Genomic DNA, 25167 nt, shown 5'->3' with positions numbered 1-25167 from the left:
AACAGCATTGTTGCCGCTTTTACAATAAACAAAAGTTCCGAATTCCCCACTGATTTTTTTTTTTTTTTTTGTATCTGACTATTATACAGGCGCATGTACGTTTTGTCCAGACATCACAGTTTCGGTACCAGTTTCATATATGAGACATGCGTTTTCCTTGCACTGTAAGGAACATGGACATGCTGCATGTTTTACACGTTAATTACAGGCACACGTGGGACATGTACTGTCAAGTCGGCAAAACAAATGTTTTTTGCCTGCAATGTTACACATGCACAAGCCAGACACTCACATTCATGTAACATGGCCTGTTTTCGGGTCAATTTTCATATGGGTATTCTTTGGAAGGGCATCTTGTCCAACGCCTTGAATACTTGTCGTGGTTGTGATTCTTCAAACTCTTGGAATGAGGAAAAGTAATACATGGGAGATTATTGAGTATATCTAGCAATAAGAGTAACTGTTGTTTTTCGCAGAAATATACGCAACGTTCAATTTCATTTGTTAGTAGTAGTAAATGCCTGCTAAGTTCAATTTTATTTAGTAAATAAAACCACAAGATTTTCCTATTTGGGATTTGCCAAAACAATTTGAAACTTCTGGATAACGTCTTTTTTAGAGCGGAAAAAATATTTTAGAGCGGGCAAAAAATATTTTAGAGCGGGCTAGCCCCTCTGGCTACGGGCCTGTTAGATATATAAGTTACACTTTTTCTGTAATGCAAGTGTAAAATGATACTTGGAGTCCACAATGTCAGCGTCCAACTTAGCCATGCAGGACCCATGAAAAATAAAACTCATGATATACCGATCATACTTGGTAACGTCCCCGACCCAGCGTCCTTCGCCGTAATGCGCACTGTTAGTTAATTGATGATATTGAAAGAGGACATTTTCTGCCGTAGCTAGCAACACTTGGTAATAGTGGCGGCATGTTTTGTTGAGCAGACCATCACTTGTGCAATCTGCAATGTGTATTTATGGTTCAGTTAGTGATGTGTATTAGGTTGCAGTGTCTTCAATGTGTTATGAAAACTTTTTAGTGTAAACTAGTTCCATATCTTCCGGTGTGATATGAAGTCAGAGTAAAATAATATTTGTTCAAGATGAGGATAATTATTAGTAATTGTAATTTGTTTGAAACTTCCACAATCGTCTGATGGCTTCGAATTTTTAACTACAAAAATAAATATAGTGAGAAATGGAGGTTACAAAAAATAGTAAGTAAAAAACAAAATGTGAGAATTTTGTGCTTATTTGGGTATGAACCTAGAAATGCGATAGGGACAGATTTAGTGTAGGGACCTATACATAAATTTATTACACACTTCTTTTTCAATAAATCGAATTCGTCTATATTAAAGAATAATTTTTATGATGCGCATTTGCATACCTCTATGCACATTTATTTTGGGAAGACTTCAGTGTACGTAAATGAAAAGAACTATTGTTCAAAATGTACTAACCAACTTGTGTAATGTGGCTACTAAAAACATGAATGCTATCTAACGAGTCAGGGCAGGACCCCAGCAGTGGGCCACGTGTGGTAGCGTGACAGTGCATCCATAGGGACGCATACTTTACGTGTTGGAATATGTATTTGTACGTTACTAAGGACTTTATATGTGATATGTTTTTTTATTGCTTGCTCATGGCTCATTCCACGTCAAATCACCCAGGCCATGTCATCCACCATTTCAGATTTTAATGAAACTTCGTGTACTTGTTAACACTACTAAGGTATGAAGACCTGTAAAATTTTCCTTCCGAAATCCTAATTGTTTGTGAGAAATACGAGACCAAAGTTTCAGAATTTCAGGCATCCCAGTCATTCTCGAGGCCATCTAATATTTCGTAGAGCTTAATACAAAAATTCATATCTCAGTATCTAAGCAATGTATCACTTGAAAATTTCTACTCGAGGTTTATGTAAGTCTGTAGAACTAATAAAAAAACACCATCATGATTGCTGTACATTAAGGGTGAAAAATGCACCCTTGCACTTCAAAATAGTAAATATTTTGGGCCTATGTTTAGCAGAAGGGGTCCAGCTCTTTTCTCTAAAAAATGTTACAATTTTAGATTTTTCTGTTCACATTCGGTTAGTTTAGGGTAGGTTGTGTTAGTTTAGGCTAGCTTAGGTTAGGTTAGTTTATGTTAAGTTAGTGTAGGGGTCCCGCATAATTTTCCAAAAAATGATAGAACAAAATGTTCTATAATATTAGGTAAGTTTAGGTGAGTTCAGGTTAGCTTAGATTAGTTTATGTTAGATTTGGTTACGTTATATTACGTCTAAGTACTTGCATCATTCATTTTTCCTATAAATTTTGTGTTTTTTACGTGGTTCTGGACCCCTTGTACTAAACATACTCCATATTGTGTGTAAATTTCTAATTTTACATAATGCGCATTATCGCTGTGAGGCAGACCAATTACCTTGTCGCTCGTTTCTTTGAACCTTAAGGTATGTTCCAAGAGACTGTAAAATAAAATTAGTGGTTCTTTGAATGCTTCGGTTAGTAATTCTCGTTTAATCATTCAAGGCCAACGCGCCAGCTTTTCGTGCCATTGATGCAAGCAAGGTATTGACACATTATTGTTTGATTCACTCACACAGGTCTCAAGTAATTACTAAATATACGTGTTGTTTGTGTTGAAATGTGTGTGGGTTCAGAGAAGCGGGATAACCAGGGTAAAAACATTCATTCTCGAAATTTTATAGTTTTTTTTTTTCTATTTGCCGAACTATTAATATAATCAAAGTGAATTTAATGTTAAAATTGAATTAATTTTCCAAATCTACAGTCCATTATATTTCAAATAAAGTAGAAATGAAGGTTATATAACAGTCAAGGGGAAGCCAGTGCCAGATAAAAGTCCTGCCAACCAAACTTAACCTAACCGCCAGGGTTGGCTGGTTTAAACCAAGGTGGTTTAAACCATGGTTTTAACCAAGGTTTAAACCAGCTGGTTTTTTCATAAAAACCAACTGGTTTAAACCAAAAAAGAAAAAAATGTTCGTAAAAGTGTAAGTGTTTGTAAAATCTTGATGAACACACATTTGTGGGTTATCACGTTTCACTCCCGTATATTATTCGTATTATATTCAGACCTAAATTCCCCATTCATTACTCAAAAAGATTATACTACAAAAGCAACTTTTTTTATATAAGTTTATAAATGTTTATTTTGTGATTTTTTGTAGTTGTTATTATTGTTATGTAATTGCAATCAAAGAAAAATTCTAAATATTGTTTCGTTTCAATGTTTACTATTGATAAAATACATCGAAAATGCCGTACTTTTTTTTTGTGTGTGGGGGGGTAATACAGACCCCACGAGAGGCATTTAGTGAAATAAGTATCGTTGGTATCTATTTATGTATAAATGAGTTTGAGACAAAGTGGACTCAAATAATTCGTATCTTTATTCACTTTTCTTATTGATTAAGTCGATGTATTTCTTTAGTTTGGACCAATAAAAGTCGTTGTTAACTAACTTGAACTAAATTAGTTCTTCTGTACTCCGTAGTACTTTGAAATTGTCCATATGTAATTCTGTATAGTGGTTTCACTTGTGCAACTGTTTATCTTTTTGTCCTTCTGAAATGACTCTTGACAGTTATATTAAGAAGCATGTAAAGATCAGTACAACGTATTTTTGTCAGGATTCCTTCGTAAGTGAGTCGGCAGACGTATCGAATTTGTGGCCAATTAGTCCCGGTTCCGAGTTCAAGTGGAGGACAATTTCTCTCGGATGTAACTCGAGAAGCGGTTTTTATTCCGCTTTAAGCTTATGTAACCCCTTCGAGCATAACCCGGTTGTTACATAATAACATCAAGGCGAAACAAACTTATTTCTGTCCATATATGATATGAATGTATAGAGCAAATTATTTAAACCATAAAAACCTGGTTTAAACCAAAAAAACCTGGTTTAAACCAAAAAAACCGGTTTTTTTGGTTTTTTTAAATAAAAACCATGGTTTTTGCCAACCCTGCTAACCGCACAAACTAAAGTACAAGCTTTTAGTCATAATGCAAACATTTGTATGACTTGAAGAGTATACATTTATTTAATATATTTGTTGATATATGTATTTATAGTGTTAAAAATCTTACGTTCGTAGTTGTTAAATATATAGGGTGTCTCAAAAGTCCCCTGACATAGGGTAACTGTTATTATCATAGTTACAACAAAATGTAAGAGGAAAAACAGTTTCCAAATATGATGTTTTCAATCTAAAGTGAAGGATTTTATTTTAAAATTGAAGTAGCCGTTTGGGCTGTGCACTCTTTATGCGTCCAATGTTAAACGAAAATGCAACGTTGCCATTAATAGAGGGACTGGTGGAGGTGGATCAATTTTGTAAAAGTATGGTGAATAGGGGTCATGTTTTAAATGGGGGTTGGCCATTGACACGTTAGCGTAAAAGAATAACTTCATTCACTTATATTGTGGGTTCAGGTAAATGGCAATATTGCATTTCCATTTAACATTGGGTGCATAAAGAGTGTACAGCCCAAACGGCTAGTTCGATTTAAAAAATTCCTTCACTTTAGATTGAAAACATCATATTTAGAAACGATTTTCCCTCTTACATTTTGTTGTAACTCTGATAATAACCGAGTTACCCTATGTCAAGGGACTTTTGAGACACCCTGTACACAAGGACAAATGTTCGTTTCATAAGCACCCGAATAAAATACTTTCTCCATCTGAAGTTCTAAACTCACTGTTATTTTTAGAGTTATTGTGTAGCTTTCAGTATTTGAGACGAAGTGAGATTGACCGAATTTGCAACTGTGGGAGGGGAGTAAATTTAATTTCTTCATCTCAGAACTTTTAGCTGTGAATGTACACGATGCATAAGAAACTATCAAATCTAATGCAGGACTAGTTACGGATTGAAAATCGTTTAGTTAACGCGAACATGCAAGTTGTGTCTTAAACTACCAAGCTGACGTGAAAATTCTTGTCTGAGGCATGCTAGTAGGAACATGTCTAATCTTGCCTGATTCTGCGTTGTAGCCGTACACTAGCTTGCTCATTTCGGTTTCAGCTGTGTTTCTGTGCAGATGTTTATGTCGTGTTGAGTGCTTAAGACTGAATACTTATTGGGGTTGCTGCAAGAGTGTTGTTCATCCTGTCAAGTGATAATTTGGCCTACAGCGATGTCGCGAAGTGAATTAGAACATTGCAGCGTAGGAAAGGAAACTAAAACTGAATGCCACAAAAGCAGCTATACACGGGTGGTCAAATTGCAAAAGATGTGAAATAAAAGGCACATGATATGGATAAACTTCTTGATTTAATAAAGGCCAAACTCCAGGGTAAAATCACTAGAAGAGAAAAAGTACAGCTGTTAACTTTAGTGCCCTCATCTTGGAGCAGGAAACAGATTGTCGATGAATTTAATGTGAGTAAATATGCCATCCGGCAAGCAAGGGAAGTTCAGAAGAATAAAGGAATTTGAGCTATTCCTGAATTGAGAAAGGGAAAACAGCCGAGTGAAGATCCAATTCAAATAGTAAAGAATTTCTACGTTGATGATGAATATTCCAGAATTCTACCTGGAGAAAACTGAGTATTTCAAAAAATGTACAAATGGAGAAGCGATTATTACTTGGGGATTTAAAAGAATTATACTCCTCTTTTAAACATCAGCATCCCAACATTAAAATTGGATTTTCTAAATTTTGCACGCTACATCCTAAGTAGTGTGTATTAGCAGGTTCTGCTGGGACACATTCCGTCTGCGTGTGTACAATACATCAAAACGTTATTCTCCTACTGCGTGCATGTCATATAGAAGAGACATATCAAGACTTGATCCGTCATCTGGTTTGTTCTGTGTACAGTCGGGATTGCATGCTCAGGCATTGTTCTGAGTGTCCCTCCAGTGAAAATTTGAGGCAGCTTCTGATTGCAAAATTCGAGGATTTTGATCCTGGGGAGGAAGTAACATATTACCAGTGGGTATCAACGGACAGAACAGAATTAGTGACAAATACTGTCACACTGGACGAGTATGTGACAATTTAGATACGAAAGCTTGAAAAGCGTGTGCCACATTCATTTATTTCCAAAGCACAGTCACATTTCTTACAGGACAAAAAGAAAGATCTTGAACCAGAGACAACCGTCGTTCTGATGGGCCTGAGTGAAAATTATTCCTACATAGTTCAAGACGAAGTTCAAGGATATCACTGGTCTACTGATTCCTATACCCTACACCCAGCAGTACTATATACACATCTTCCTGGATCTGCAAACCTGACTGTTTCTAGTTTGTGTGTGATATCAGATGACTTGGAACACGATGTCGCATTTGTTTATGAGACTCAGAAACAAATAACTTCTTTTCTGAAAGAGCAATTTCCATATGTCAAAAATGTAAATTACTTTAATGATGGATGGGCTGCGCAGTACAAGAATTGTAAAAACTTCATGAACTTGTGTTACCATTATGAGGATTTCTCCTTAAATGCATCATGGTCATTTATTGCTACAAGTAATGGTAAATCCCCATGTGATGGTATTGGTAGGACAATTAAACGTATGCTTACTAAAGAAAGCCTTCAAAGATGTTCTGATTTTTTAAATACGCCAGAAAATGTTTTTACCTTTTTTAGATCTCGCATTGAACATATAAATTTCAGCTTGCTGAAAAAAGAAACTCTCATAGATACACGCCAAAACCTACAAAATCGTTTTTCTGGTGCAAAAATAATTCCTGGAACACGATCATATCATCAATTCTCTCCTCTAAGCCAAACCTCGATTGAGACAAAGCCAATCAATGCTGTTCCAGATTTCAGTTCCATTTTTCATTTTACTGAAGAAAAGACATCTTCTCGAATGAACATCGCGGACATCATCACTAATTCGTATCTTACGTGTGTTTACGATAACCATTGGTTTTTTGGGTTAGCATTAAATGAAGATGAAGAGGAAAATGATGTTGAAGTCAAGTTTATGCACCCTTTTGGACCGGCTCCATCTTTTGACTGGCCTTCTGCAGGAAAAGACCACGTGTGTGATGTTCCGATATCCAATTTTATGTCTGTATGCGTCCCCTTTACTAAAGGTACTGGAAGAGTATATTATTTCTCAGATAAGGAGGTTCAGTTTGTGGAGGAACAATACAGGCCTAAACGAAGTAGCAAGTTCCTTCAGTCTCAAATAGTGAAATTCAATCACTGTGATTGGCATATTCTGAGGTAAGAAATTGATTTCATGCACAAGAACTTTTGCATATTTCTTTGGTTACAAATTTTCAATTTAATGTAGTGGAAAAGTTCAATCATTATTTTTATTTCGTTTTGAAGACTGAAATGTAACTGTCGTAAATGTTGATAAAAAGAAGTACGAAATTGAGTTTTGATCTGTACTTTTTATTGATCCTGTTGTTCCTATTTGTGAATTACGTTTATGAAAGTACGTCTTTCCAATCGAAAAATAATAAGGTACTGCCCCCCCCCCCCCCCGACTGTCATATAGCCTTCAGTTCTACGTTATTTGAAAGATGATGGACTGCAGATTTGGAAAATTAATTCAATTTTAACATTAAATTCACTTTGATTATATTAATAGTTCGGCAAACAATTCTATTTCGAAAGTGAATGTTTCTAGCCTGGTTATCCCGCTTCCCTGAGCCCCCATACACTTCAACACAAACAACACGTATACTTAGTAATTTTTTGAGACCTGTGGGAGTGAATCGAGCAATAATGTGCCAATACCTTGCAGGGACACGGGCGGTAGTGAGAGGGTGCGTCCGTAGGAAGAAGGAGTGTCATTGACGGGAGGTTTACGCATAAGTGAGAGTGTAAAAGCTCAATTACACATACAATACTTTCAGTCAGGGTGGAAAAAAATCATGATTTTTTTCAAAAAAATCATTTTTGTTGATTTTTTTGATTTAAATCAAATCTTTTTCTTCGTATAATACAAGTCGCGAACTGAAGAAAAAACATTAGGAATTAGTACTAAATGTTAATTATGTCATTTAAGTGAAAGTATTGGGTTTTAATTTTGAATTAATTCCCAATCGTTAACCTATTTCAATCCCAAACAATGTTTCTTAAGCATTTAGGAAAAAGTACAGCAATGTATATCAACATGATACTTTTCTTTTCACGAAAGTTACTGATATTTGGCAGGGGCATATTTTTAAACAATTGGAACTAGCTAGCAGCACGAAATACATATAAAGTACATAAATTTCGCCTAAAATTAACTAACTCACTCTATGACCTATGGAACCCGGAGGTTCAATGCCATGTTTACAAAAGCTCTCCTGACTTCTATTCTTAGTTAACTGAATCCAGTTTCTATTTTGTATTCTTATTTCTGCGAGATCCATCTTAATATTGTCCTCCCATCTGCGCCTAGGTCTTCCTAATGGTCGTTTTCCGATTGGACTTCCAGTTAAAACTTTGAAAGCGTTTCTACTTTCTTCCATTCTCGCTACATGTCCTGCCCACCTGAGCGTCCAAGATTTGATGACCCTAACAGTGTTTGGTGAATGGTATAAATTATGCAGTACCTCATCATGAAGTTTTCGTCATTCCTCATTTCCGTTCCTTTTGGTTCCGAATATTCGTTTCAGGATTTTATTCTGAAATACTTTCAATCTGCATTCTTTCCTCAGCGTAAGTGACCATGTTTCACAACCATACAGCACAACAGGCATAATTATCGTTTTATATATTTTAAAGCTTCAAATTCCTCTACACAATTCGCGACGATAAGAGATTTTGAACTGAATAATAACACGAATTTCCTGCAGGAATTCCAAAATTAAAAAATCAAGATGACCAGTTCCAGAAGAAACAACACTTGTGATTGTTAAAAATATGCTTTATGTGACGTGATAAACAGTTCAAATGCGAGTTGTCCGTGCATTTAAGACATCTATACATAGCAGGTACGTTTCTATATTCTTCTGTTGGCTATTTTATTTCCTCTGACAATTTTTCCTGCATAGGCGCGGCAAATTTTCTGCGATCACATCGTAGATCGCGGCATGTTCTGCAATGGGGTCAAGTATCCATTTTATCATAAGTATTATTCGATATTTTAACGCATCCAAAATTTCTCGTATTACGATCCCGAGGAACTTCTATGTATTTAGTACATAAATTTCGCCCAAAATTTTAAAATCTATTTTTTTTTTTTTGTTTGTTTCGGAGAGGGGATCGGACCCCTCTAAATACGCCCCTATTATCTGGAAACAAACAAATACACGTGGACACAAAAGAGTCTTCATCTTAAATGTCCATGGTGATTTCCCCGTTGGAATAGAAATTTTAAAACCCTGTGTTACAAAGAGAAGGAAGCAGGGTTCACCCGTAACCCGTTCAAACGGGATTTTCCCTGATAGTTCCCTACATGATACTCGTTTTCATACTGTGCTTACATACATTGAGTCTCATTGTATTATGATTATTATCTTCCATAATCGAAATAACAGAAGAGAAACGGGGTTTTACTTGCTTTCACTTTAAATTAATTCATTTCTGAATTTGATTTAAATCAACGATTTTTATTTAAAAAATCAAGTGATTTAAATCTTGATTAAAATCGTGATTTAAATCAGACTGATTTAAATCAATCCACCCTGCTTTCAGTATTACTTAAAATTCATTTCAATATGCTGTGCATTGACAGTAATTGCTTATATTCACACTCTCATTCCTTCACAAAATTGTTGCACATCTTATTTTACCTACAAATTTTCTATTTGGTAGAACCGTCTCTTGGAGTGAGCCCAGATTAGATTACGATACATTATGTTACTTTACATTGGGTTATTTTAGGTTGAGTTACAAGTTAGTTACCTTCAAAACCGAGGTGTGAAGACTTTTACAATGTGGAACAGAAAAGTAATATTTGCGCATAAATATAGCATCCAGATGTATGGCTTAAAAAACTACAGTACTAAATTCACGAACGGACCAGTTTTAGGTGCCCACTATATAGCATAAATGCTATCCAACCTAAATGCCTTAATGGCAGGCTGAAACTAATGGGCCCGCGTGAAGGGGACAAGGCGCGTCAGGGACGTTGCGTACGAGCGTAAACGAGGGTTTTGATGATGATACGAGTTTCAATAGCGCTTCCTATGGTTTCATAATAGTAACACCCCACTTGTAATAAAATATAGCTTCTGTGCACTGTGCAGAAATATACCACCGTAGTGGCCACCTAGCAGATTAGGTTAGACGTTCTTTATTTTTGTATAATGAGCTATAAAACTCAAACATGATATGTCACACCCTTGATATATTTGCGCCATTTCTACACTGTATTTCCCACCAGTAAGCTATAATAAGTGTACCTCTCCGCTAAATAGTCCCTTTCGTGTCTACATGCAGTGCCGCTTACATCATCAAAAACGATTACCTTCTTAACTTCAACTATTCCCCTCACCTGACTTTCACTCACTCTGTCTCACAAACGAAAATAAATTGTCCAATTCACCAGGTAAATTTCCCAAAATTTGTCCGGCGGTACAGCACTTAACCCCAAAATAACAACACATTAGGAGCATAAATTTCACAATCAGTTTCTGTGGATCCAATAGTTCTCGGACACTTTTGTAGTTGCACGTCATGAGTTAGCACACTGACTTCAGATACTTCAGTACTGTGGTTAATGCTAACTTTCAAGCGAATCCATGATTAACCGGTTAGGTATTCATTAATGCATTTCTACGTAGATAATTTCACAGGTAAGAACTCAACATATTTAAATTATCTATGCCTTGGTCTATTAAATATTACAAATTTGTTCCGTAAATTTTACAAATATCGATGTGGATCCATGCAGTAAATCTGCACTCGACGATATGCTAATCAATCAGCTCCGTAAAAGCTGTAAAGGAATTGAGTGCAGCTGAGTAAGAAGAAACTGATAGATCGTAATGGCGATTAAGAACAGGTATACGGATGTTTAGAAAATACACACGGGAAAGGATGCAGGTCAAGAGTAGGGGGTCAGATTTTTCGATGGCATTTAGTATCTTTCCCAACTCGTTTCATGGCTCCAGAACCGAGTACCTTATTTTTTTTATATCTAAATTGTGATAAAGATAGAAAAGAACGGGCCCTGTGGGGCTTATGACCCCGTTCGCTCGCTCACCTATGTTTTGTGAAGTAAGTAATATTAGAGATCTTGTATGTGTGAGATTAGGCGAGATATTAAATATCAGCCATTTTTTTTTGTGAAAATAGTATCCTATAATTTGTGTTCTCTTCGTAGCCGTATGCTCCATAGCAGAACATGCTGCGATTTGTACTGTGATCGCAGAGAATTTGCTGCGCCTGTGCAGAAAAATTGCCAGAAAAAAAAGCCACCAAAAAGGTATAAAAATATGCCTGCTATGTGTAGATGTCTTAAATGCACGGACGACTCGCATAAATATAGTTTGAACTGTTTTTTTATGTCGCGTAAAGAGTTTTTTTTATTTTATTTTTTTTTAACAGTTACAAGTGTTTCTGCAGAAAATTTTTGATTTACGAAAGCTCATCGCAGAAAGACAAAGAAAATCCTGCCATCGAGGCCGTATGCCAATACCCCATTTAGAACAGATGCAGTTGAGATGTGCTACCACTAATAATTGTTCCAAAAGTGCAGTTCTTTTAGTAAATTATCTCTTAATGCCTTCTAGACTCATTATTCTAGCATATACCCACTACTTCGGTAATATATGCATTTTCCTGCAAAATTGTGTGTGTACTACTAATGCCAGTTCCGAAACTTTTACTTTTAGGAATCCGTCGGAAAAATTCTGGAAATTTTTTTCTGAAATGTGGAAAGTGAAGTTTCCGATTCCGGAAAATAAATTATACGGATTCCGGAATTTTTTGGCCACCCGTAGTGTACACACACACATATACCGAGTGTATCAAGAATCCAGGGCCATAGACCAGCTCTGTCCAGTAAAGATACGAAACAGTAGGGAAAAAAAGAGTTGTTGGATGTAGGTGGTTCTCAGTCTAAAATGTTGGAAACTGTTCGAATCCGTTCGAGCTCCACACTGTTAGGCAATGCTCTTTAAGTAAAACGAAAAACCAACGTAGACAGTTTCTTTATATTCTGATCATACCATGTTGTTGTTGTTGTTGAAAACTTGTTTGAGATGTTATGTTTCCTTATACAACACTTTGCACGTTCACAATTTCACTTATGCGTAGCTTTACATTTCGTACATCAACAGCCAGCTCATCCACTTCCTAACTGTACAAGGCCAACATTTGGAAGGATTCCTTTCGTAGGGCATTACTAATTTGTAATCGTCCAAGTAGAGTCAATGATGAAATACAGTTTCTGTATCAAATAGGACAAAGCAATGGCTATAGGTTGCGTACCTTACAAAAATGATTTGATCAAACACGTAGATCGGTGCAATTTCCTTTATTATATATATATATATATATATATATATATATATATATATATATATATATATATATATATACAAAAGAAAAAAAAACGGGATAGAATTCATTCCTTTCCACAATTGTCGACAAAAATTCAACGTGTTCTTGCAAGGCTCACAGTATTTCTCCAAAAAGTTTGGAAAGATATCTTTCCGGCTTTAAAAGTTATTTTGTTGATCCACTAAATAAATCAGATATTTACCGTTCTCAGTGTGAATGTCTCTTCATATATATGTCAAACCAACTACAAACATTAACACTCGAATTAAAGATATCATTGGACGAAACTAGCTTGTTCTAATACGACTGGAGAATATTTAGTTTACCCACGGAGGATGTATTGGTAAGTAAAAAATTTTTTGTTAATTTGAATCATCCTCTCATGCGCATGTACACTCATGTCCAAAATTTATGTCGCATATTTATTTATTATTGCTGCCTATTACAGGTGTTTATCCCAGTTACAACAGGATAACAAAATTAATACTATATCTACAAATGAACATAGAAGAAAAATAAAAAAATAAAATATCCACAAGAAGACATCAGGACATACAATGGCAAAATGCTAAATGCATCGGAAGAGAGCAAGATATGAATAAAATACCAGAAAAAGAATATAAACAAACTACCAAATCACATACGACCAAAAAACAATAGAAGATATATTAGAAGTCTAATATAATGATTTTTGAGCACAGGAACAGTGAGATACTTCTAAAGTAGTTTTATAAAGCCATCTTTTAGTAAAGGAGCATTACAAAGTCGATAAACTAACTAGTCAAGGGAATTTTTAATAGATACAATATTATTACTAAGCAAATTCAAAATAGAGCAATAGAAGGCTTGTTAAAATACATTATTGTCATATTACAAATAAATTGCCTTATATAATAAATAAGGCATAACATTGAAAATATCATAATCAAATACCTATCAATTGAGATATCTATAATATAGATAATCTGAACATGGTAAAATTGTTACAAGTGATCTTATGTAGGCAATGCGTGGCATAGCAAAATTAATTTCAATGTTATTTTGTATTAATTTGTTAAAAAATCTGCACATACTTATCAAAGGTGTATTCAAATGTGCAATGGTTTTGGATCTTTTACAAATAAATTGCAATCTTGTCTTCAAACAGTTATGTGTACTATTAAAATTGAATAACTATAAACACTCAGGACTATCAACAATTCCATTTACTGACTTAACAAGAAATGTAAGTTGAAAGTACCTTCGTCCAACATTCAAATGAGCTTAGAAGAGTTGCATACGATATTTTTTTTTCATAAGAGTTTATTCTATAAGTTTTGTAATATAAATATCCAGAAACTTATTCTGAATCCGTTCAATTTTTGCAATGTAGTGCTTATAGTACGGTGTCCAAACTATGCTTGCGTGATCATCTTTGCTTCGTACTAGAAAATTAAATAACATAATAATGACATATGGATTATTAAAATCTCTAGTACTTCTTATCACAAAACCTAGAGATTTGATAGCTTCATTGACGACCTTTTCTATATGTGCATTAAAACACAATTTGGTATTTACAATGACACCCAAGTCATTTATTTCCTGAACTCTATTAAGAGTAGTGTTTGTTAAAGTATAATTATAAAGTATGAGGTTTCTATTTTTAGAAAATGTGATTACATTACATTTGTTTATATTAAAATGTAACTTATTGTCAACACTCCAAAAATAGCAGTTATTCAAATCCCTCTGAAGTTTTAAAACATCATCAAGTTCTCTTATTTCCTTATATAATTTCATATCATCCGCATATAATAAACAGTGTGAATGTTCAAGTACAGATGGTAAATCATTAACAAACAGTAGAAAGAAAAGAGGTCCAAAATTAGAGCCTTGTGGTATACCCGAATTAACATCAAACAATGGAGCATTATGATTATTATACACTACATATTGTTTTCGACTATTTAAGTAAGAAGAAATTAATAATAGTTGCTTTGAAAATCCGTGATTAGATAACTTTGCAAGTAATACAGCATGATCTAACTTATCAAAGGCCTTCGCAAAATCTGTATAAATAAATTAGTAACAGTCGATCTCCGTGGATAAAATCCATGTTGAAAATTAGATATCTAAGGTTTGACATGATGAAACATTCTATTATAGAGAATATGCTCAAATATTTTAGTTACCGTGGAAATTAGAGATATTGGTCTAGAATTTTCAATACTCTTAGCATCTCCTGTCTTAAATATTGGACGAATTTTACTAATCTTCCAGATTTCTGGAAGTATTGAGGTTTTTAATATTAGATTATAAATGTAATTTAATGGTTTTATTAAAACCTCTCCACAACCTTTTAATAAATAAGTTGGCAGTAGGTCGGGCCCACTTGGTTTGGAAGATTTTAACTTTTTAATAACCACTTTAACTTCACATTCAGAAATGGAATTCACCGTCAAACAATACGGTATGATTGACTTGGTATGGGAGATAATATCGTAATCAGGAGGCAGTGGTGAATAAACACTTGAAATATTAAGAAAAGTTGTAAGCTATTTCCACATCTGTTGTAACTACTTTATCTTTAAAAGTCATATGACTTATTTCTAAATTTTGATTCTTCTTATTTTTTTAATGTAATTCCAAAAATGTTTAGGATTATCCTTCAATGCCATTTCTGACTTTTATATATAGAGCACAAGCCCTCTTAATCACTGTTTTTAATTTTCTAAGCAATTCATTAAATTTATTTAAATTATAGTCGGACATTTTTATGTGTTTCCTATAATAATACTTTTCTTTCAATGTATTAATAATTTCTGATGTAAACCAACATGGATATTGATGTTTCTTAGATATTTTCCTTTTTGGCACATTTCTTTCAATAATACTATTAAAGTCGTGGCCAATCTAAGCTTTCAGTGACGTAATTTCAGTAGCTCCAAATCAGTAATCATAAGTAATTCCAAGTAATGTTGGAACTACACCATTATGTAAGAGTTTCCTACCACAGAACCTTATTTTTTTAGATTTAACTGCACTTAGTTAAAATTTAGTACTTTGAAGTAACAAATAGTTAATATATACATAATGCATGCTCGCAAATATGCAATGATCTTAAGTTATAGAAACGAACACAGGGCTGCAGCATTTTCTGTAAGATGTAATGCAGTTTGTCGATGCGCGTAAACAAATAATCCCACATTTTAAAGATTACCCTTTATGTAGCACATATTGTGCAGTTATGATTTGATAAAAGACTTACAATATATCTGTGAAGTACCATAATTCATATATATGTATAAAATAGCTTGTTTTGTCGTCAACGAGAATACAATATAGAAACACACATCAAAGCGAGAGAGTTGTTTTCTGCTGTAAATATGCAATATGGCGTCCTGAGCGAGGGAAATTTGAAGTGTATGTTCACCTGTGTGTTATTTTCAATTACATAGAGCTGGCCATCCATTAAATAACCAAGCAAGGCAAATTGTTTTAAACTTATATTCATATTTACGACGTGCCGATCAATGTAAGAGTGTGAGTGATGTTAGTCTTACTGCTGATACGATTGGTGTCAGTGAGCGTGTGATTTTTTCGTTGAAAAATAAATTCTTGGAAGAAGTGGAAATGTCAACAGCTACAAAGACAAGAAAAGAACTGGAAGATGTTGGAAGCTGCGTAGGCAGTTGATAAATTTTGCCAATTTCTGTTAATGTATTTAAGCAACCTTGGCTTCTTTATAAAACAACAGGCATTCAGGCAAGTAGAAATATACAGAGTGAGTCAGAAGTCCTTGGACACCTGCATAAGTTTGAAGATCGATGGGAAAAGTAAAAAGTGATGATGGGAACAGAGGTTTGATGAGAGGCCGCAACTTTTGGAATGTATGTTATTCATGGCCGCCATCTTGAAATCCGCCATTTTGGATTCAAGTCATTTTTTTTTAAATGGGAAAGGGGGTGCGTGACACATCAAATAACATTAGCTCGAGCTCAGGAATTTAGTGATGTAATTTGTGTTTTTCTATCTTGTACAGTTTAGAAGTTATTAATGTTCAAAGGTGGGAAATTACCTTGATACTGACCCAGTTCTCTCTTTGTTCCAGGTGATCTGAAATGGGTCTGACACGTGAACGGAAGATCGAAATCATCCGTATATCAGGAGAACGCAGCTACCGAACAATGGCAGCTGACTACAACAGACGGCACCCAGACAGAGAACCGGTATTGCACAGACGGTGGCTCACTTGATCACCAAATTCCGGGAGACGGGCTCTGTTCAAGATAGGGCACGTAGTGGGCTACCAAAGACTGCCACCCATGAGGAAACTGCAACGGCGGTTGTTGGGTTGTTTGTGAAAAGTCCTAAACGAAGTACCCGTCGTGTGTTCCTAGCATGTGCAATAAGCCAATCCCCCGTTGTCCGAATATTGCACGCCAATCAGTGGCATCCTTACAAGCTGCGCATGGAACATAATCTGAAAGAGGATGACCCTGATCGCTAGTTGGAGTTCTGCATGTGGGCTACTGAACAGCACGAACTGGACTATGTTCAGCGACGAGGCGTATTTCACTTTGAACGGGGAGGTTAATCGACATAATTGTCGATACTGGTGTGACGCAAATCCGAACTGGGTTGACCCGAGTCGAGAACATAGTCCAGCGAAGGTGATGGTGTGGTGTGGCATATGGGACACCCGCATCATTGGGCCATTTTTCATTTACAACACCTTAACTGCACCAGAGTATCTGGTGCTGCTGCAGGACCTTGGGTTCCCTGCCACACTGAATGCTGACGGCATTTTCCCATCTTATTTTCAGCACGATGGAGCCCCTCCACACTATGGACTTGGTGTCCGTGAATGGTTGGATGAACAACTGCCAGGGAAGTGGATTGGTCGCCGTGGTCCCGTGGAGTGGCCGCCCAGATCCCCTGACTTAACGCCCCTTGATTTTTATCTATGGGGACATCTTAAGCAGATAGTGTATGCTGAGATAATCCGTGATTTGAGACACCTGAAGGAACGCATCCAACAAGCCTGTGACTAAATTTCAGGAGACACTCTCCTCCGTGTGCAGTCAGAGCGGTTGCGGCGAATACAGTTGTGCATTGCACGGCATGGACAACACGTAGAACATGTGTTGTAGTTCAGTATCAAGGTAATTTCCCACATTTGAACATTAATAACATCTAAACTGTACAAGATAGGAAAAAAAAAAAAAAAAAAACAAATTACACCACTAAATTCCTGAGCTCAAGCTAGTGTTATTTGATGTGTCACACACACCCCTTCCCATTTAAAAAAATTGACTTGAATCCAAAATGGCGGATTTCAAGATTGCGGCCATGAATGACGTACACTCCAAAAGTTGCGGCCCTTCATCAAACCTCTGTTCCCATCATCACTTTTTACTTTTTCCGTCGATTTTCAAACTCATACAGGTGTCCAAGGACTTTTGACTCACCCTGTATATATATACACATATACACGCGGGGTTGGCAACACTGATGAAGCTGAGCATGCCGTAGTATTCTGTGCTTACAACACAGATAGAACAGGGTGTTTACTTAATTTTCAAAATAAAATTTCGTGACCTTTTCTTTACCAAACCATGAAAGTTCGTAACATTCTTAAATGCGAATTTAGGTGCAAGTTATGTCGAATTTTCATGCATACGATAGAAGCGTGCTTTGCTTGCGATTTGGTAGCATCTAAAGGCAACCACAGGCATTTTTGGTGGTGAATTTTCACGTTTTATAAAACAAAATTTTCCGGTCTGTACTTATATTTGTACAAATAAAATAATAATAATAATAATAAAGTGATCCAAGAACTAAATTTCTTGACTTTCATGACCTTCTTCTGATTTCGTGACTTTTCCATCACTTTCGTGACAGATAGACACCCTGTAGAATGGTTAGTGTGGGGTACGTGCAAGTAGCAGTAAAGTGAAATAGCTACTGTAATACGAAATACCGCCAAAGGATACGATGCAGCTGACATTTATCGGGAGTTGTTGGTCATTTACGGGAGTGAAAAAGCGGTCAAGCAATGGGGCAGAAAGTTTCCGGAGAGTCGTTCAAGCGATGTTCATGATGATGAGCGTAGGGAAGGCCTAGTGTGCAAACGGACGATCTAGTGAAACGTGTTAACGAGAAAGTGCAATCGAATTCACAATAACTGAATTAGCCAACGAGTTTCCAGATGTGTCTGCGGAAAAAGTGCATAGACCTGTGACTGACAAGCTGGGTTATCACACACTATGTGCGAGATGGGTGCAAAAAATGCTGACATATGCTCACACATAGCAAAGAATGACAGCTGCACGTGATCTATTGGCCCGATGGGGGAAGGATGGGGATGATCTATCTTCTCACATAGTGCCGGAGGATGAAACCTGGATATCGTATACCACTGAGCAGGGTTGGCTGGTTTAAACCAAGGTGGTTTAAACCAGCTGTTAAAAAAAAAATGGTTTAAATCAAACGAAAGATGCTTTAAATCGTGTGAACTTCATGGTGACGTCTCCACATATGAAACCATCTACATTACGTTTATGTACTTTTCACCTTTTAATCAAGGGGTCCCGTGTTCAATTCTCGGTCGAACCACAATCCATCTTTCAAGTGTAAACCATTTAGCAATTCGAGGTGTCTCTTTAAGCGAAAGTATTCTACGTGATAACCTTGGTATTTCATAAGGATGTTAAGCCTAAACATACGAAACGAAACCAAATTATACAGTATTAAAATACTACATTTATATGTTTGTCTATAGCAATTCCACTCCCTTTGTGAGTCTTCCTCTCTCTTCACGTGTGTCCGTAAAGGGACTTGCACAGATATAGTGACAAGTGGGAAGGAGATTTACTGTCATATTAGAACTACACTACACTGTGTAAATAGCTCAGATTCAGCTAGTACACTTCAAACGTTTAAGTCGGACCACAGTTGGATACTTTTTTTTTTTTCCTTTCTTCAAGTTTAGAGTGAAATTGCGATGACTTAGGGAATCCAAGTCGTTTTGTTGTTTTGATGAATGCTGAGGTCATGCACTTAATGTACGTGTACCAATAAGAATATACTTTTTTTTTTTTTTTTTTTTTTATCATGTTGGTCAGTGCATGAACTTTACACGATGGGTTATGCAAGGTAGATGATTTTGGTACGTGGAAACAATTAAGTTTTTAAGTATTCAAAGGTGTATGTATGTGTGTGTGTTTTTAACTATCTTATATGATATTACTATTTATCTTATCTCTACTATTTATATGGAAATCACGGACAAAAATTCAATAAATAAGTTTAACGTAGTCCGCGGTAGTATGTAGGCCTACTCAACTGTAATGTGCCAAGTTAATTTATAACCCTTACATGTACATTTACCATTATTTCAGATTTTCACGAATTGCTGCCGGAAATCTGTGAAGCCATTTCGTCTGCACTGTTTCTTAGCATCGATGGAGAGTTTACTGGATTACATAGTGGGAAAGACGTATGTGCTTTTGATACTCCACCGGAGTATTATAAAAAGCTTAAAGAAGGGGGGATGGGATTCCTTTTGATTCAATTTGGACTGTGTACTTTTCATTATGACGAAGAAACAGAAAAGTGAGTGAATATTACTACGATTATAGATGTATTTATATGTGGTAAATATTATATAATTGGGAAATGTAGTTATGTAAATTCAGTTTAACTTTGTCTTCGTTATACGCCTTGAAGGTGAAAAACCAATAACAACCTTACTTCACTAGATTCTCTGTACACGAATGAAAGTAATTTTTCCAGTATTTGCTTTAAAAATGTTTTTGGAGAGAGCTGTAGGTAGTGAAGATTTTAAAACCAAGCTGAAAAGTTATGTAATCCAAGCGAGTTCTGTTGGATTAAATTGGCGGTAAAATATTCATCCCTTTCATCTCTTGTGTTTGTAATGAGGGGTGAGGATTTGAAGAAATTACATTTGTTCACACAGAGAGGATAAATTATTGTCAGTGTCATTTCAGGGTCTGTACTATAATTATAATCGTAAATGTACTTTTTTGTAAATTATGCGTTGACTTTTCGTATGCCACTCATTTTTGACCGTGATTGTACTGAAGCTGTTGTTAAAAGAGATTAACCAAATACTAAGTTTTGTTGTGTGTATTTTATTTTTTAAAAAGTGCATGCGATAACCAGGGGCATCATTTCAGACTTCGCTTGAGGGGGGCAAGAGCATCACCGACATAAGACTTTCACGTTTTGTACTAGTATATTAGTAGACAATCCATTAGAGTATATGTATACCTCAAGCTCTTGGGGGGCAATCGCACCCTGCTGCCCCCCCCTAAATGACGCCCCTGGCGATAACTATACAATTTTGCAATTGTTTTTATCTTGTAGAGAAAAATACAAATATATTAAATTCCTTTTTACTTATATATGGATAATTATATTTGGTCTAGGAATTAATTCGTGCGGTTGGTACGCACACATTGAAGCTGTAGTACAAACACAAAATACATAAATACCTTAAGAAAAATATTGTCCATCGCTAGCCACCACTTTCGCCCATCTGTCAGGCAATGTACGGATTCCGTGGCGAAAGAAGTCCTCATCCTTGGAAGCGATCCAGTCAGAGACCCATGTTTCGATATCTTCTGAAGAAGTAAACCGCTGTCCAATCAAATCGTTGTTCATGCAATCGAACAAGTAGTAGTCCGAAGGAGCAACGTCTGGTGAATACGGCGGGTGGGGTAAAACTTCCCATCCGACATTTTCTAAATAGGTTTTGACCGGTTTTGCGACATGTGGGCGAGCGTTATCATGTTGAACAATAAGTTTATCATGTCTGTTCTCCATTCTGGTCGTGTTCTGGCCAGAGCTTGCTTCAAACGCATTAATTGTCGTCGATAACGTTCTCCATTCATAGTTTCACCCGGTTGCAGCAGCTCATAGTACACCACACCTTTCATATCCCACCATATGCACAGCATAACCTTTGCACAGTGAATATCTCGTTTTGGTTGTGATGGACCTGGTTCACCTGGTTTCACCCAGGCCTTTTTTCGTTTAGGGTTCTCGTAATGGATCCACTTCTCATCACCCGTAATAATTCGATGCAGAAACCCCTTTCTGCTCTGTCGTTGAAGCAGCAATTCGCAAATGGTTTTTCGTCTTTCAACGTCTCTGTCTTTCAATTCATGTGGAACCCAATGTGACATCTTTTGAATCATTCCCATGGCTTTCAAGCGTTTGGAGACTGTTGTTTGATCAACGCCTAATGCTGCTGCAAGTTGTTCCTGCGTTTGACACGAATCCTGCTCGAGCAATGCTGTCAATTCTTCGTCTTGAAATTTTTTTGGCTGTCCAGCTCGCTCTTGGTCTGCCAAGCCGAAATCACCACTTCTAAACCGTGCAAACCACTTCTGACACGTTCGCTCAGCTAGAGCATGGTCACAATACACTTCCACCAAAATACGATGACTTTCAGTCGCACTTTTCTGCATGTTAAAGTAATGCAGCAGGACACCCCGCAAAAACACTTTATCAGGCACAAATTGCGCCATGTTCACTTAACTACAAACTGGTGTTGTTGACGCTTTAATCCACTGCCCTATACTACGAACGATACGCGATGACAGGGGTTTGCAACACATGTGTGGATACACGGAACTGTGGGACGCTTCGTTCGTTGCGCCATCTCTTGTCCACCCGCACGAATTAATTCCTAGACCAAATAGAATTATTCATTATTATTAGTAATGATTTATTTGTTTCGAACATTAATTACGTACGCAACATATTATATTGTACAGATATGTTAGAAAAATTGAGTACAAATAAACTTGTAACGTAACTCATATGACAATTATTGAAAACATAATCGTATATTCTTCGTTTTTTCAATGCTTTTGTTTTAAACTGATATTGCAAGACGTTTAGCTGAGTATACTTACTTATCTCCTGGTATAATAGGACTAGGATAGGGAGACTGAAACTAGTGGAAACAGTTAGCAAAGTAGATTAAGAAAATAATGCAGTAAAATAAAGGGAAATCGCGGCCAGTGTACGTTCAACTCCGAACTGGTTTCTTGTATTTAGCTGTTAACCGGTTGTGTGCATCAAGACTGATGTGAAATGAAGTTTTTATAAATTAAATTTTGTTTTTCATTTGGTGATACACGTTGAGATGGCATTTACAGAAAGACTCGTAAGTACCCACTTTTCACAAGTCTTTTGGATTTATAGATCATTTGAGTTTTAGAGGATGTTAATTATGAAACTCAAAATTGATACCTTTATACAATATGCCAACACGTTCAGCAATTTTAACTATTATCTCGCTTATTTTAAATTCTGATTCCTGCAAATTTCTTGCATTTCCAAGCTTTCCGCTCTCCTCTGAAACCTTGTTTCCGGACATTTAAGATCGAAGGAAGAGAAATAAAAACACAAAGGAGTGGACTCACCGGGGAAGAGCAGTGAAAATGTATCCTGTCAATAGCCACTTGTTACTCGTGAAGTGGTGGTGTAGCACGCTGTGAAATAGTGGGCTCAAGTTATGCGTTCTTTCGTTCGGGAAGGGAAAGTTACCAACTCATGTTACTGTGTTTGTTGTTGTAACAAAACTGGATGTATTTTTAATTAACGTTTTCACTCCGTGCATGGTTAGTTAAGCAAAGAATAGAAAACAGCAATTAAAAAATACATCCAGTATCGGCAAAACAACAAAATCATTAACAATCTTCACTATATATATATATATATATTAGGCGCGAATCCAAAGGGAGAGCTATAGGGGCTATAGCCCCGCCCCCCTTGAAGCTCAGGTATACACTAGATAAAATGGGCTTCAATCCTACTTTCTTTACACTGGATAAAGCGAAAAACTATGGTTTAGCCCCTCTCTTGATCATATCCTGGATCCGCGCCTGTATGTATAATCCTCCGGAACAAGGTTCCAAAGAAAAAGAAGTGTAAGAATTTTCAGGAATAAGAATCGGATTTCAAGTAAGAGAGAAATCTCAGTAGTTTAATACCCTCCTATTATACCATATAGGCAAAAGAGAAATAAAGTGAAAGTGAATGATGGTAAAACAATGATAGAATGAAAAATTTGAGGATTCGAGGTAACCTACGAGAAATTTCTCGTATAATTAAACGTACTTCGTTAACATACACTATTTGGCAAACTGACGCTAAATCAATCGTCAGACGAATGTAATTAAACATACAAGCGTATTAGGAAAACTATTATTTCATAGTAAAAGCCATTATTGAGGCTGTACAGTAAGCTTATCCCCCCCCCCTTTTTTTTTTCAATTTTATGAATAACAAAACCAGTGAAGGATATGAACCTAAAAAATGGGCGAAGCAGTACCTACAACATGAAATTAAATAAACTAAATAACAGTTTCTAAAATTTTTTATAGAGCAGAAATTAGAGTACGCACGTTTCCACAACATAGTTAATTGTTGAACATCCAGATTTATCTATATTATAAAATTGAGAGTGACTATGTTTGTAACTCAATTTCTTGAAATAGATGAAGTTCGGGCCTGGAATGTTTTTTATCTATTCATTTTGACGGTAGAACTTAGGGGGGGGGGATAAAAAATAAATAAAACTTAATAACTCTTGAACCATCCGACTGTTCTCCATCAAATTTTGAACATAGATGAGGTTCAGGCCTGGGATGGATTCTATCATTTCACTTTGACGGAGCAACGTAGGGGAGAGGGAAGGGCTGAGATATATAAAAATCAATATATATATATATATAAATGAAAGTGACTGTGTTTGTGACTTAATAACTCTTGAACCATCCGACCGATCTCAGTCAAATTTTCAACGTAGATGAGGTTTGGGCCTGTCAAGTGTTTTTTTTTTTTTTTTTTTTTTTTATCATTTCACTTTGACGGTAGAACTTAGGGGAGAAGGAGGTGGAGGGAGAGATATGTAAAATGATCGAAAATGACCGAATTCATAGTTTTCGGGGTCGTTGAGATGAATAGTGGTAATTCCGATGCCATTTAACTCCAAACTCAGCCTCCATTGTCTCAAAATGAAGTGTATTCTCGTCATGGGAAGAACGGATATTCTGCTAGTATATTATATGAAAGGTCTGGGAAACAATTAGTTCATCTAATAGCATTTTACAGATGCTATCTTGCTCACCTTCTGTATTTTTGATTTTTTTTTTTTTTTTTGCCTTTTAACTTATTGACTAATTTTCAATAAAGTAAGGTGAGCTTAGCGAAGAGTTAACTTAATTGTTTATAGTTATTGCTGGCTCAAATGTTTGTTCTTCGCACAGGAAGAATACATTTAAGACATTGTTTTTTTCGAAGGATTTAAACCATTCCCTCCCTCCTTCCTTAAAATACGCATTTTCATCAAAGTGAAATGGATCTATGTTGGCCTAAGTGCTATGCCCTCAAAAATTCATTTCAAGTGGTGGTCTCTTGATGATGAGAGGGACAACCTCAAATTCATTTTTAGATGTTGAAAAAAAAAAAAAAATAGAAATTGCCTCCCTTCTCCCGTTAATAGTTGTCTGGGGGTTATCAGTCAGTCACTCATTCACTCAGGACTTCTTTTGTATATAGAATAATTTCTAAGCATTCGCCTCCCCATTTAAAAAATGCTGTACAATTTATAGTTTAAAATATGATGTGTATGCATTAAGGGGTCGGGAGCTCCTTCGCGGATGCACTTTTGGCGTGGGAGACCCGGGTTCGATTCC

At 36.1% G+C, this 25167-nt stretch overlaps 1 protein-coding gene across 2 annotated transcripts in view; it reads left to right on the top strand.

Annotated features, from left to right (window-relative positions):
- The first annotated feature begins 810 nt into the window (after positions 1-810).
- LOC145664788 (poly(A)-specific ribonuclease PARN-like) overlaps positions 811-25167 on the top strand; it is a 324400-nt gene continuing 300043 nt past the window's right edge. Inside the window, exons 1-2 of one of the 2 annotated variants that reach the window (XM_081731744.1) lie at positions 811-1219; positions 19834-20047. In XM_081731744.1, the coding sequence (XP_081587870.1) occupies positions 1201-1219; positions 19834-20047 (233 nt within the window). In that variant the 5' untranslated portion in view covers positions 811-1200. The remainder of the gene's footprint in view (positions 1220-19833; positions 20048-25167) is intronic. The other variant, XM_081731745.1, reaches the window with a different exon arrangement.

This window comes from Thermobia domestica, chromosome 11 (genome assembly GCF_964235325.1).
Source record: "Thermobia domestica chromosome 11, izTheDome1.hap1.1, whole genome shotgun sequence".
Taxonomy (NCBI): Eukaryota; Metazoa; Arthropoda; class Insecta; order Zygentoma; family Lepismatidae; genus Thermobia; species Thermobia domestica.
This window is presented reverse-complemented; position numbering and strand designations above follow the sequence as displayed.